This window comes from Primulina eburnea, chromosome 3, assembly GCF_022965805.1.
Source record: "Primulina eburnea isolate SZY01 chromosome 3, ASM2296580v1, whole genome shotgun sequence".
Classification (NCBI taxonomy): Eukaryota; Viridiplantae; Streptophyta; class Magnoliopsida; order Lamiales; family Gesneriaceae; genus Primulina; species Primulina eburnea.
This window is the reverse complement of record NC_133103.1, coordinates 26296197-26310353: the sequence shown is the minus strand read 5'-3', so window position 1 is coordinate 26310353 and position 14157 is coordinate 26296197. Positions and strand designations below refer to the sequence as shown.

Below are 14157 nucleotides of genomic sequence, written 5' to 3'. Positions count from 1 at the left end.
GGGTACTGAAACCTAAGTTACCCTTTTGCTAATTTGTTCCGTTCCAAATAATATTTAATTTATTACCATTAATTTGTGATTCGATAATAAAGTTGACTAGACAGCATCTACTGTTAAAATTTTAGGGAAAATTGCTATTACTATTTTTTTTTTAACTTATTAATCTGTTCTTTTTATTTAACAAATAAATAAAATTTATTGTAATAATCGTGAGACAGTCTCACAAGAAACTTACTCTCCAAAATTAACAAAAATATATATTTGACAGTCTCACAAGAAACTTACTCTCCAAAATTAACAAAAATATATATTTGATATTATGATTTTACAAATGGTGTTGATAAAATGTATTTTATTGAGAGAATAAGTTGTTTTCATAAAATATATTTAATATTTTTTGTAACAGTCATTTTCAAACTCGTCATTTTTGTTTTTGATATAATAACTTAAATTATTTTATTCGAAATAATTTTTTAGATGAGTTTATAAAATTATTTTGAAAGCATTTCATTAGTCTTTTTTAAAAAAGAAAACTTATATAAAATATTACATATTTTTAAAATAAATTCATCAAGACGCTTCCGCAACAAAAACCATGCAATTTGACGATTTGGACCTCTTTTGATAATAAAAGTATATAGAACGTATTTGTCGAACAAAAGACAAATTTCTTATAATTATTTAATTGTTTTCCTAGTAATTGTCTTTGATTGGACAGAGAACATTCTCGTCATTTTCGAAGCATTCGTAGTTATTTCACTCTCGTCTTTCTCATGATTTGTATACTTTTCAAATTGTAAAATATATTTCATTGGCACTAAAAAAAGTATTCCCTTTTTAAAATTTAAAATAATAAATATATATCTTAATTTTTTATTCAGTGAGAACTAACCTCCTTTAAATTTTGCATTAAATACGTGGAACTCTCTCTGGCCCTGTAAATATTCAATTTATTTATCATGTTCATTAATTAATTTGGTCCAATCGAATTAATGGCAAGTTATTACTGCCACCCCATACTCAACCCACGAAATTCAATTGCAATCTTTTTTCCACATTTTCATATATTATCCCCATATATATATATATATATAGATAAAAACTTATGTGAGACGGTCTCATAAGTCGTATTTTATGATATGGATCTCTTATTTGAGTTATATGAAAAAATATTACTTTTTATGCTAAGAGTATTATTTTTTATTGTGAATATCGGTAGGATTAACCAGTCTTACATATAAAGATTCGTGAAACCGTCTCACAAGAGACCTATATATATATATATATATATAAATATATATATATATGCTTACATCATTTTACTCGATTATCCCAAACTGAAAAACTGAAACAATCATTCTTTAGAAAGTTTTCGGGCTGATGTATGAGTTTCAGATCTCCCTGATCTAGAAAAGAGGTAATTTTTAGGTTGTATTTGAGAGTAAGTCTCATGAGAGACCGTCTCACGGATCTTAATCTGTGAGACGGGTCAACCCTACCCATATTTACAATAAAAAGTAATACTCTTAGCATAAAAAGTGATACTTTTTCATGGATAACCCAAATAAGAGATCTGTCTCACAAATACGACCCGTGAGACCGTCTCACACAAGTTTTTGTCTGTATTTGAATAGATAATATAACTTTCCAATCATTTGATTTTAAATTCTTTAAATTCTTGGATGAACGAATTCGAAATTCAAGTGTAAAGTTAATAGTTCAAATAATAATTATGGTGGATTTTAAATACACCTAAAATGAGATATTGTTGTTGGACTAAGAGGCCTATTGGGCTTGTATTTTGTGAATGAGAAATTAGACAAGCAATGCCCAATAGTTGGTAATTGGGAAATGTCCCACATTGGAAAATAAACATAGCATTGGTGAGTTTAAATTGTGTCGCACTTTATGGAGGTGTAACATTGATTGGTCAAGAGGCTCTCTCTCGCGCGCACAGGCGCAGGGGGGGGGGGTGCAAATCATGGGCCCGATTTGCAGTGGAAAAAGGCTTGACTTGTGTGCAGGCGTACGTGCGCGACCTGGGCGCGTCGAATGTCGGACCGATCAAGGCAAAATTTCCCACCGAGGCTCACCTGGCTTTTGAACAGTTGGAACAGTTTCAGGTGTTCTAACTGAAATGACCCTTCGTGTTGTAACTGAACTGCTGCTACTGTTCCCTTGCTGTTGTTCTTCCTCGTTGTATCCTGGGAAACAGACGTCCACGTTCATCCTCGCAGCACACACCGGAGGGGACGAATCTGTTTTAAGGACACTGTATTTTATACATGCCTCGGTTTGCTTTAATTTTGCACTGTCCTACTGTTTTCTTATTATAATACTAGTTCAGTTTTTCCCTTGTACCTTTCAGTTTGTGCGTACATATTTCGATTAACAATTGTTGTTTAAAAATTACTTGAATCCAATTTACATCAACTTGATCATAACCTTACGTCTTGGTGTGAAGAAATGAACCATTAGTTACCTTGATCATCTTCGTTTCATCTCACGTTCGGCTCAAATTCTATTCTATATATATTGATTTATGACCTCATACACCATCAACACAATTTTTCAATTTTCAATCATACCAGTACAAGCAATCGTGATCGCCAAATCATTTTAGTAGAAAACTTATAAAATTAATTCCGCAATCCAGGTGTAATTTTTTTAATTCCTAACTGCTTATTGTGTGCACGCTACAGTCCATCTGATGCATGCATGTTTTGTATGGATCGATATAATAATATTTACATACCATATTATCAAATTTTTGTTTTCTTTCCTGGTCAAAAATAATATAAAAAAAAATATTCCTTCGTTCTTATTTTTTTTCTCCGGACTCTCGAGAATTTTTCAGAAATTAATGCAATTATATGAATCTATATAAACAGTAACCCATACCATGCAGATTGTCCTCCGTCACTTGCTAACTGTACAAAAATTTTCTTTTTGACAGTTTATGATGATAGTGTAAGCATCCGTTAGATTTAACAGAAGCTTGCTGGCAAATTGAGCTGCTTCATCTTTGATAAATTCTTGGCTGGTAATTGATTGAGAATCTATACATGTATGTAATGCATAATAATTATTTTATCCCGCGTGAAAATGTGTTGATTATGGAAGGGTCGATCCATTATTTCTGCAGATTTTTCTCTTGTTTTTTTTTCCTTTTTGGTTATTGCAACACCTTTCTTGATTCAGAAAGTATATTTCCTGCGTGTTGTTTGATTTCCATCGCGGGACAATAAGAAAAAAGGGGATAATAAAAATAAAGAAAAAGAGAAGGAATTCGAGGAAATTAGAGTAGAACGTGATGCACGGGAATCTGCAAAAAGTCTAAAAGTTCCGGCCTTTTGGTGTCCCCCTGTTGTTCAATTATTAATGGAAAATGTGAATTTCTAAGGATAAAATCTGTATTGTTGAATGGAAACATCCATTCTTGTATGTGTGTGTGTGTATATATGTATTTACATAAGTTTAGAATACTGCTGTTTAATTCTCATTAAATGTTCTTGATTGTAATTCGAGAATCATCCATTCATGTACTAAGTTGCTGGCATGGGAACAGCAGGTCACATTTGATTCTTGTATTTGATTAACAAAACATCCATTCTTGGAGGATCCGAGATTGTGCAGTTTCCAAAATGGGCCTTTTGGATCTCTTCATTGCCTCGTCGATTCCTGTGCTGAAAGTGCTTTTGGTGACTGGACTGGGATCATATCTTGCTTCAGACAGTATCAACATTCTTGGAGATGATGCAAGGAAGCATATGAATAATGTAGGCATTTGATCCTCGTCTTGAATGTTTTGAACTCGGACTTCATTTGGCTCCTATTATGCTACTTACGTTCATGAAACATTATGCACAGGATTCTTCGAAATAATTTCAGTGTCTTTTGTGGACAGGTTGTGTTCTATGTATTCAATCCGGCACTCGTCTGCAGCAACTTAGCCAAATCGATAACATATGAAAGCATGGTTAAGATGTAAGCTGCAATCTTGCTCTATCCTTTTACTTTCATGCTGTATCGATTTCAAGTACAAGTCTAGCTGATTTTGCAGGTGGTTCATGCCTTTTAATATCCTTCTCACATTCATCGTGGGTTCGGTCCTCGGATGGGTGGTCATTCAAGTTACAAGAGCTCCTATGCATCTCCGAGGACTTGTTATAGGTTGTTGTGCTGCAGGTACTTATAATAACCTTTAAATAAACAGTCGCCCCAGCCCGCGTAAACTTTTCTGTAGTCAAGTTTACCTTTGTGTATGATCCCCCTAAGTTGATTCCCTGGCTAAGCCACAGTATAAATATGCACCAGTTGTAGTAACATTATGAAGTTATTAGTTTTCTTTTTTCCAGCCAAAGATGCTTCCTCCGTTGTCCGTTCAATGATACACACATTAATGGTTACTATATAACAAAAAGGATCCAGTTACATTGTTCATTCAGTCAGGAAGCATCTTTTAAAAATGTGTATCAAATGGATTATAGTTTTCATGTGACTTAAAATATCGGCTCTAGAGGTTATCTGACAAGGGCGAAAAGAAGAAGAAACCAATTAAGGCTCGCATTCTGTTATATCGAACAATTTATCTGGAACCTAACATGTTCACTATATTCGTGTGAACAGGGAACCTGGGGAACCTGTTTCTCATCATAGTTCCAGCAGTTTGTAAAGAGCAGGGAAGCCCATTTGGAAATCCTGATGTTTGCCATACATATGGAATGGCTTATGCTTCTCTTTCGATGGCTGTAAGTTTAAGCTAACAATGCTAGCTTGTTAGGAAACATGACTAATCAATCGAATTTGACCATAGGTTAACAATGATTCTTAAATGTCATATATTCTGTGAAGTTAGTTTTGAAATTGAATTATGTTTCTTCTTACTCTTCTTCCGGTTTAGATTGGAGCAATTTATCTGTGGTCTTATGTGTACAACATCGTTCGAGTATCATCAAGTAAGAGCTTGATGGAAGTTGAAATAAGTAACTCTCCAAAATCAAGCTCGTCGCCATCCGGAAAGACTTGGACCGAACCTTTACTTTCGTCAGATGAAACTGGATTGACTCTTCCACGAGATCGATTTGATAATAATACGCCTCTGGTAATTGTTCACTTTTTCTTTGAAGCTTCATAACTTCATAGGGAACATATATTAATGCCGTTAAAATCATGGAAAATGTTGAGATTTTATGTTCAGTGTTAGTATCAACCATGTTCATTCAGTGTTACTGTACATGCAACATTAAACAAGAATGACCGACCGACGAATGTAATTCCAAATTGTACCATTAGGGCTAGACATGCAGCCTAGGCAGGCAGCTGCTTGCGATCGTTTTGTATTTGCAAGAGAAGCAAATAGTCCTAAACAACTGGCATTCCCTGTTTGGAAAGAAAAGTTACAAAAGACTTAAACTATTAAGCTTTTGATATCTGACGCAATTGCAGGTAGGTGTTTCAGATAAAATAAAGCATCACTTAGAAAAGCTCTTTAAAAAGATGAAACTCAAAAGGTTGCTCGCTCCATCAACAATTGGTGCAGTATGTTTCTTTCTTTCCTTGATATGCATTATGGAACTCGTTTGTATGCAACTTAATTATGTGATAACATTTGTCAGCTAATTTTGTGCAGATTGTTGGATTTATTGTTGGACTTGTACCACAAATCAGACACTTGCTGATTGGTGATACGGCTTCTCTCCGCGTATTCCAAGATACTGCTCTTTTGCTGGGGTATAGAAGCTGTGTGCTATATACATGATGACCTTCCATAAGCTTATGAAGCTGAATACATATACTCTTTGGTCCTAAAATGCAGGGATGGAGCCATTCCAGCTGTTACACTGATCATGGGAGGAAACCTTTTAAAGGGTACGTCACATGTATGCGAATGATCATTGAATCTAGTCGATCATTTCTTGATCCTGTCCGGAAGTTTTCTTTGCTGAAGGCTTACTTATGGTTCTTCTGTCAGGCATAAAAGGGTCAGGAATTGAGAAATCAGTTATTTTCGGCATTATTGTCGTTCGATATGTTGCAATGCCTCTGATAGGCATTGGTGTTGTCAAAGGGGCAGTTCGGTTTGATTTAGTGCATGACGATCTATTGTATCAGTTCGCTCTCTTGCTGCAGTTTGCACTCCCTCCTGCAATGAACATAGGTACATCAAATCTTGAAGCATTCCCTTTCCCCATTTCGTTGTGGTGTATAACTAAAGTTACAGCTTCCCTATGCCCACGGGAACACACAAACAATACATTACACAATAGACAATATTGAAAACATCATTATCTATCTTAAATTTACAAAAACAATTGACTCGAATAGTGAAAAGAGTTACTTGATTATCTATTTACACGGCCTCAGGTACCATAACCCAGTTATTTGGGGCTGGAGAGACAGAATGCTCGGTCATTATGTTGTGGTGTTATCTGCTGGCTTCGGTTGCGTTAACATTTTGGTCGACGTTCTTCTTGTGGCTTCTGCTTCAATAAGTTGTGCCTCGTCTGTTTGGGTTTACATGCAATGTTCTGTCACTGGACCATCGGTAGTTGGCGCATGATGGAATAGTAAATGGCCAGAATGGCACAAGCGACAACCAAATGAAGAAGCATTTGGGTGATTTTGTCAGCCAACAACCTATGATAATGAAATAATAAGCATTTTTTGTAGGAGCTCGAGTATTGATTAGTGCGTTGGCATTTTGATGTAGAATTTTAGCAGGAATTCTAATATGGCAGCGGTACAAATATCTTGCAGAAATTAGTAATTTTTCATGTCGTGTGTTGAGACCAATGCATGTTCAGATTTAGTACTAAATGCACCAAAGCTATAACTCGAGTTGGTTTCCATTGAAATATTAGAAATAATTCCTTAAAACATTTCTGCTTATTTTTGTGAAAGGCTGGAGGAGATACGTATCGCCCCCACTACCGTGCTTACAATTTACACAGACCATTACTTTGAGATAATGAGACTACAAATCTCAAAATCAATAAGAACTACAGCATTATTAAAGCTTTCTAGTTTTTTTTTCAACAAAAACTTTCGGATAATTTAATTTTCAGATTAAATTGTTAGAAACCAAAAAAATCAAATTTAAAATTTTATGTATCAAAAGTTCAATTTAAAATATTATTTTAGAAATCCGGAGCAGAAGTGAAGTAGGGACATAAAAGAAGGATTTCGGTGTAAATGTACAGCACAATTGAGAACTAGCCTGAAGCAGAACAAGTTCTTAAGATATCTTCAAACGAATAGAAAAACTAGTTCTTGACATGTTAAAAGGGGACTAACTTTCCCATTAGCCGCAAAGCAATTCCTCACTTTATTTTTCAATCTTACATACAGCAATAGAAGAAACTGAAACATAAAATCAAAACTGTGTTTGTTACCCTCGTCTTATACGTCTATACCTGCATAAAATTTTCACTGAGATGAAAAAGAAAACGAGAAGGGGAATGAAGGAGAGGTGGTGTTTCGGCAGCAGGAGAAATATCTCAACAGTAAAAATCTTTAGAAGGGAGTAGTCCCACTTGAAGGAGAGGACATCACAGAAAGAATGTCAGTCACAGAAGCCATTGCACTCAAAGCAGCTTTAAGAACATCTTGAGAACATCCTGGTTTCACAATCGAACGCACCTGGAAAAGTAGCAGGAGAGGGGGAATCAAATTAAGTTCAAGAATCGATGATGAATTAAAAGGATTCAATTTGAACCCGATGACTATGCTGGGGAAACGCAGTACCTTGTCGAGGTATTCCTGCAATTTCTTGATGCGACCCATGTAATCCTGATCTTCAACACAAAGGCTTACGGCCTTTGCGTCAGCCCCAGGGCCGTCAAATTGAAGGGGTCCTGGGTTTCTATATACATCATCCATTAAAAACTTGGTTGCGTTTTGTCTCAACAACCTGGCAAGCACAACAAACAATGATAAACAGCAAAGCACCAGTAAGTTACCTGCCATAGAGTACAACGAACAAAAGTTGTTTGAAACTGAATAATGAAGACAAAATAGATATTTCAAAGAAATCATTTTTGAGTTATGGGTTAATCAAGCATGAAGCAAAGGGCCACCGAGGTATGACATACTCATAAGCCTTTCCCTTCAAATCAACAGTTGCAGGATGCAGAGCTGGTTTTCCAAGGGTTGAAGCCCCATGGCCACGGCCATAACGCTTAACAGTCATCATAGCCTGGAGATGGAAGTAAAAAACCAGGTGGAAGTTAATTTATTGTTGGATAATCATTCACGCAGTTATGTGTGTATAGCTCAATGAAGAAATGGGAAACCTACGGTTATAGGAGCAGCACCGCACCGCCACTTGTTTACAGGATTTTTCAAATTTGTTACAGTGGCCATATAACCATTCAATCCAGATGCGAGTACGTGATAGCAAATATGACCAAGCACCTGTAATAAAATTATTGTTAATTTCACTTTCTCAACATTTTCGTTGAATAATTAAACATAGGTAAATACATTGACAAATTAAACCAACAAAAGAGGAATCCTGTTTCTCTAGAATTAAACCAAAATTCTGCACTACTTGACAAATTTCAAGATTCAAAAGTAGGTAAATACACAAGCAATCATCATATCAGACAGGAAGGTGACATAATCCAAGAATTGCCCTGCTTTTGCGACTAACACCACTACCATTTGCATGACTTCGCTTTACATCCACCATTACAAAACATAAAGAAATAGTCAAATGTATTTCACGTAAAACTTACATAGGCATAGTCACAATCAAATTTTGATGGTAATGAACCTCGAGCTTGATAACCGAAGAAATGGCATATACCATTGAACTTCTTTCCCCTGTAAGTTCCTTCTTTCTGTACAGACACAAAAAGCATATAAAAATTAACTGCTAGTCTACTAGGCATGATATTTTGGAACAAAACAAACCCATTTTATCTACAAATAAGTGAAATAATAAATAATTCTATTACTTTCTAAGGCCGAAAAGGATTAATTAAAATTTAAGCATCAGAAAGCTTTCATATGGTAAACAATGGTTTTTGAGCAACAAGATATAAGTGAAGTGAGATGGAAATCCCATTTAATTTCCACACATCTACAAGAGACTATAAGAAAGATTTTTAGCCAGATAGTGTCGAATGGCATCAACAATTCATTCAGCCAAATCCTATTCATATAAGAATAACATAAGATCCCTGAGACAGTTCAGTATAGTTGAAAAGCAGGAGTAGACATTCTAAACAAGAAAATTAAGCTGTATACAAATGTACTAAATGTGAAAGAAAAAGACAACAGCCAACCAACATCACAGGGTTTGTTCATTAACATAAACAAATTCTACATTCATGTGTTTGAGGAATGTTTAATTCGGTGATGAAATTATAATAGCATGAAGAAATAATAAAAATATGTAGAGACAGATGCCCAAGGCTCTGAGAATTGATTCAGCAAATATTAGGAAATAAATCATAAAAAAAATGCTGAGACAATTTACCGATCGCTTGTTCATTTCTTCTTCAACCAGATGAGCCAGCAGCTTTTCTGTCTCGATCTATCAACGTAGGAGAACAATATTAACCAAAACAAAATTAAGATACCACTTTGGGAGATATAAAATGAGCAGATTCAATTCACCTGAGATAGTTGAGCAGAGTCATCTGATTCAGGATGAAGAAGAAGCTAACATGATATAAACTTCAATACAAGTAAGATAATGAAGAAATTAATAAGATGAAAAAATCAATCAAAAAAATTGCATGAAGAAGTACCTGTTTCCTTATAAAAGGTGGCAAGAATTCAAACAAGGCAGAAGCCCATGGTGACAGTTGAGCAGAAATATTATCAGCAGAGACACCTTGCTTGAGCAAACCATGAATTTCCTGGGAGGTAAAATATTTCAATGCAGATTCAAGAGAAAATATTCACACTTATCAAGTAAAACCAAACCATACACAACTTAAGCTCTCAACATTTCAAGGCACTTTCTATATGATAGGGTCATCAAGAGGAAAATCGAACATCTAGTTCATCTATATTATCTTCCTTAAGCAGATAATTGGAATCAGGGAGTGAGTAGAAAAAAACATGTCATAATAACAAGTCAAATAACTTTCCATACCTGCAATAGAGCATAAACCTCTGGGATGCTTTCTATTAGCCCCTCCGGCAACAGGATAACACCGTGGTATTTATCTGAAACAAGAACCAGTTAGCAGGCAATGGTGAACTGATAACATTAATGGCGCCTAATGTATAGTACCTTGTTCGCCCCTGGCTTGAACTGCATCACATATTTGTTTTGTAATATCAAAAAGTGTAAGCTTTGATGCAGCCACCTCTTCCCCTAGAATGACCTAAAAAGAATGATCAAAGCTCTATAATGTAAACAGAAAGAAATTTAAACTCATTGCTCTATCAAAATTTCAATCAACATGACACATAAATCAATACAAACCATATTGGGATGGGATTGGAGAGTGCATTCCAAGGCAACATGCGATGCTTTGCGCCCCATTAGCCGAATAAAATAATAATACTGCAAATAAACAGTGAGAACAATAAAAAGGAAAATAAGAAGCTAAAAAGTAAAATAAAAACATTTTTAATATCCTTGTAAGCAAACCGAGTGAAATATTCGAAGATTTTTTTTATAGGTAAAGAAAGAATATTCCATAGTCCTTCCTGATAGAAACCCAAAAAAAGAATGCAGGACATGAATTGAATCATTTACCTTCTCTGCAGAGAGGGCATCAGTGCAGACATTGCTTATCAGCTGTGAATTAACCTGTAACGTCAAAAGGTCATTCAAAATTTCTCTTCGAAGAAAAAAAATTCAAAGAAAGAGGTAACCAATATTATAGAGGTATAAAACTATCTAGCAAGATCACAGTCAATTAAGATAATGTAAAGGGATAACATGCCATGAGCAAAGGAGATTGAAGAAACACTTTTCAGCATACTATCAACTATACTTTAACGAATAGAAATATTTCAAAGATAGAGACAATCCATATTATCTAGGCATAAAACAATCCATCAGGATCACAGACAAATAATATAATGTAAAGGGAACACATGCCATGTGCAAAGGAGATTGAGCAAACACTTTTCAGCATACTATCAACACTTAACACCTCGTTAAATGGATAAATTGTTCAGATCTATGTATTTTGAGCATCTTCGAAACGATAAGAAAATGTTAAAACAATCATATATAACAAAATCCACAAGCTCACATTACCATCACATTGCTGAACACATCAACCTTCAGAGAGAATTGATCAGGTTAAGGTTAAGGTACAATAAATTTGGGAAAGATAAATATAATACCTTACATATTGTATCAAAGCCCACATTTGTCTCAACAAATTGGTTTTTAAGATCTCCATTTAATGTGACAGGAACACCAACCACCTGAAGAATTTTATCACACTTATATCAGAACGGTTAAGAAAAATAAGAAAGCAGGTGAAAGGAACACAGTACAAGATTTATAGAAACATGATGCACCTAGACCACATTTGAAGAGATCTATGACCGTAGAAAAGTGGAAGTAACTAATTAGATAGTAAAACTGGACCAAGCAATTATTTTGATCAAACTATCAAGTGATATACCTTTGTGGGGCACTTTCTTTCTGCAAAAGTCTCGGCAAGTTGGGCAGCATCTGTGTTTGATGTCACTCCTTAGAAAGAAAAAAGGGCTTGTGTCAACAAACCTATAGTACTACATTCTGGATTATTATGGAACCTTAAGAGACAACAAATGAACACCTCCAATGATGGCAAGAGCATCCAACTTCAAAGTCGTGCATGCATTGAGTGCTGCATTGACTTGCTCAGTAGTTCTAATTTGATCTTTTGTTCGTCCCAGCAAGTCATAACCACCTTTGAAAGGTTAAAAAGAAAAAACAATGATGGTAATTTTATCCCGAGGAGAATATAATGCGAGTAGATATATTTTGTTTATGACCCTCGCATACCCTGGTTTTTATAAGTTGCAAGAATATCATCGGTGACCTCTAAAGTTTTCTGTGCAAACAAACCTTCAGAACCACCTGGTAGAACACAAAAAAGGTTCCAACATGAATCAGCTAAAAAAACATATTGCATCATGAAACAAGAAGGAAACATAGAATAACTACTTAGGAAACATAGAATAACTACTTCGATGATTCGGCAGATCAGACAACAGAAAAAATCATTTTCCCGTCAAAAATAAGAAAATTTAAGCTGATAGAGATTAATACATGGTGGTGTCACAAAAAGTATGGAATTCCAGCCCTAAAAGATCTTAGATGGCGAGAAACATCAGTCTAAGGAAAGAAATGAAGCCCCTTACCTAAAAAACCAAGCAAAGTACTTTTGGGGTTGTGAACTTTTAGAGCATCAAGAAGACCCCAAATAATATTATGTCCTCCGGGTGACTGACGACCACAGAAAACCAGTCCAACTCTGAGAGAAGGTACGAAAGAATGGGCTCATGACAATTTTTTCTTAGCAGAAGCAGACAGATGATAACTTTGAATGAATCAAAACATGACAAGCACATGAAGAATAACATAATACAAAAGCACCGCCAATCCCAATGCAGTATACCTGGTAGCAGGATGATCAGTAATTACTTGAGCGTCAGGGACCTTAGCAGTTGCCCTCAAAAAGTGAGCTATAGGTTGACCGTAAGTGTGAGGAAATGACCTACTAATGGTGTGAGAGCCTGAGGGGTCCGCAGCTGTGGTTGCATCACCAAACTCTACACGGACTGTAGTTCCCTGTCCAAGTCACAATAAGATGATAGATGCTGAAAATTAGATAAAGAAATTGGAAGGGTCTACAGATGAGAAAAGTGACAGGTGATATCTGCATAAGGGGATTCAGCTAAAAACGTACACGTAAGGATCAAAATTATATCTGAACTTTCTGCATGCAAATAAAACTGATACAGAAGAATTACTTCAAACTAAGACAGCCACTAGATGGCGCAGGTGGTTTACAAAGCAAAATTACTTTCTATGGGGATCTATGCTTAACACGTAATATGTAGATAGATGATTCATAGTACACTGTTCGCATATGATATGTCCAGATTAAACAGAAGCAAATAATAAATTTCAGATAGACAACTTTGGATGTTTGCTTGTGATGTGTGTGTTTTGAAGGTTATAAAACACGTCCACATAAATTTTTAGCCTAGGTGCAAAAACATACTACAGGCCAGACAGAATCAGCTCTAAGAAGGCAATAATTTAATCTCTGCACCTGAAGTTCCAGATTATCGAGTAAAATAGACCAGAGAGAAACTCGAAAGAAAAACGTTCTCCACCTGGGTTCTACAGAACAAAAAACCCAATCTTGGCCCAAGCATAAAGGCCGAAATCCAAATAATCTGCATTTTAGTGACATGTGTACTTTTTAAACAAACAAAAAAATTTAATTCCCGGAACGATACTGTGCAAAATCAACGACAAGCATGGCATCAAAAGGCAGGAACAAAATAAAGATAAAACAATAGAGGCGATCCAACAATACATCTATTCTCTTCGACGTTACAATTCGTGGAAACACAGTAAAATTCGGACTAGATTCATTCCCCAGCGCATGCATAAAAATCTCCGCCAACTCCGAAATCAATCCTCCAAAAAAAAAAAACAAACTTGTTTTGCAAAAATTCCAATTATTAAAAAAAAACTGAAATGTAGCATTTGCAGTGCAAGAATCGGTGATACCTCAACCCAAAAAAATTAATTAATTCATTAAAAAAGCACGCAAGCACGCACACACAGCTAAAGATATAATTAAGACCTGAAGGCAGGGAGGTAGCTCGGGGCGATACTTAGATCGAAGCTTTTGCAGATCGGAGAGTTCTCTCTCGATTCCGAAATCTGAATCCATTTGCTCTCTTTCTTTCTTTCTTGCGTCGCAACATACACTCACCAAACCTACTGATAAAATTGGCACTACTATGTTATATGTATATACATATATACATGTGTATTATTTTATTTTATTAAGGAAAAAAACGAAGGGCGATACTACCAAGTACCATTTATAGTGTGTTTGGTAACAGGATTTGAGAGAATTTCGTGGGATTTGAAATTAGATTTAGAATTGGATTTGGAAATTCAAGTATTTGAAATTTCATTTGGTGTTTGGTTTAAAATTTAAAAAT

At 35.3% G+C, this 14157-nt stretch overlaps 2 protein-coding genes across 8 annotated transcripts; one reads left to right on the top strand and one right to left on the bottom strand.

The window, feature by feature from the left end:
* The first annotated feature begins 1374 nt into the window (after positions 1 to 1374).
* On the top strand, positions 1375 to 6886 carry LOC140828441 (protein PIN-LIKES 3-like). 7 transcript variants are annotated; one of them, XM_073191405.1, is made up of 12 exons: positions 2850 to 3043; positions 3202 to 3390; positions 3572 to 3779; positions 3908 to 3987; positions 4064 to 4188; positions 4630 to 4751; positions 4904 to 5104; positions 5449 to 5541; positions 5633 to 5733; positions 5819 to 5871; positions 5975 to 6160; positions 6367 to 6885. In XM_073191405.1, exons 3-12 carry the CDS (start codon positions 3645 to 3647, stop codon positions 6492 to 6494), a joined length of 1224 nt encoding a protein of 407 aa, XP_073047506.1. In that variant the 5' UTR covers positions 2850 to 3043; positions 3202 to 3390; positions 3572 to 3644; the 3' UTR covers positions 6495 to 6885. The 7 variants fall into 7 exon arrangements, with proteins under 7 accessions (XP_073047507.1, XP_073047510.1, XP_073047506.1 ...); XM_073191404.1 differs by having other exon boundaries at positions 3569 to 3779; XM_073191406.1 differs by lacking the exons at positions 2850 to 3043; positions 3202 to 3390 and adding an exon at positions 1375 to 1417 and having other exon boundaries at positions 6367 to 6886.
* A 334-nt stretch (positions 6887 to 7220) lies between these two features.
* Positions 7221 to 13942, bottom strand: LOC140827495 (pyrophosphate--fructose 6-phosphate 1-phosphotransferase subunit alpha). Its single transcript, XM_073190168.1, has 19 exons — positions 13791 to 13942; positions 12588 to 12760; positions 12331 to 12443; positions 11972 to 12046; positions 11763 to 11876; positions 11607 to 11674; positions 11320 to 11403; positions 10721 to 10774; positions 10445 to 10525; positions 10250 to 10343; positions 10109 to 10182; positions 9759 to 9869; positions 9625 to 9669; positions 9485 to 9541; positions 8739 to 8843; positions 8299 to 8415; positions 8094 to 8197; positions 7747 to 7912; positions 7221 to 7641 (listed from the first exon to the last, which is right to left on the bottom strand). The coding sequence occupies exons 1-19, from the start codon at positions 13878 to 13880 to the stop codon at positions 7516 to 7518; spliced, it is 1851 nt and encodes a 616-aa protein (XP_073046269.1). The 5' UTR covers positions 13881 to 13942; the 3' UTR covers positions 7221 to 7515.
* Positions 13943 to 14157: the final 215 nt, after the last annotated feature.

Excerpts from the sequence above, each read along its gene's own strand:
- LOC140827495 (XM_073190168.1), bottom strand. The coding sequence starts at position 13,880 with ATGGATTCAGATTTCGGAATCGAGAGAGAACTCTCCGATCTGCAAAAG. Across the intron at positions 11,877-11,971 it reads TGCAACTTATAAAAACCAGG|GTGGTTATGACTTGCTGGGA; the intron begins GTATGCGAGGGT and ends AACCTTTCAAAG. Across the intron at positions 8,416-8,738 it reads TTGATTGTGACTATGCCTAT|GTGCTTGGTCATATTTGCTA; the intron begins GTAAGTTTTACG and ends ATTTTATTACAG.
- LOC140828441 (XM_073191406.1), top strand. The coding sequence starts at position 3,645 with ATGGGCCTTTTGGATCTCTTCATTGCCTCGTCGATTCCTGTGCTGAAA. Across the intron at positions 3,780-3,907 it reads CAAGGAAGCATATGAATAAT|GTTGTGTTCTATGTATTCAA; the intron begins GTAGGCATTTGA and ends TTTTGTGGACAG. Across the intron at positions 5,734-5,818 it reads GATACTGCTCTTTTGCTGGG|GGATGGAGCCATTCCAGCTG; the intron begins GTATAGAAGCTG and ends CCTAAAATGCAG.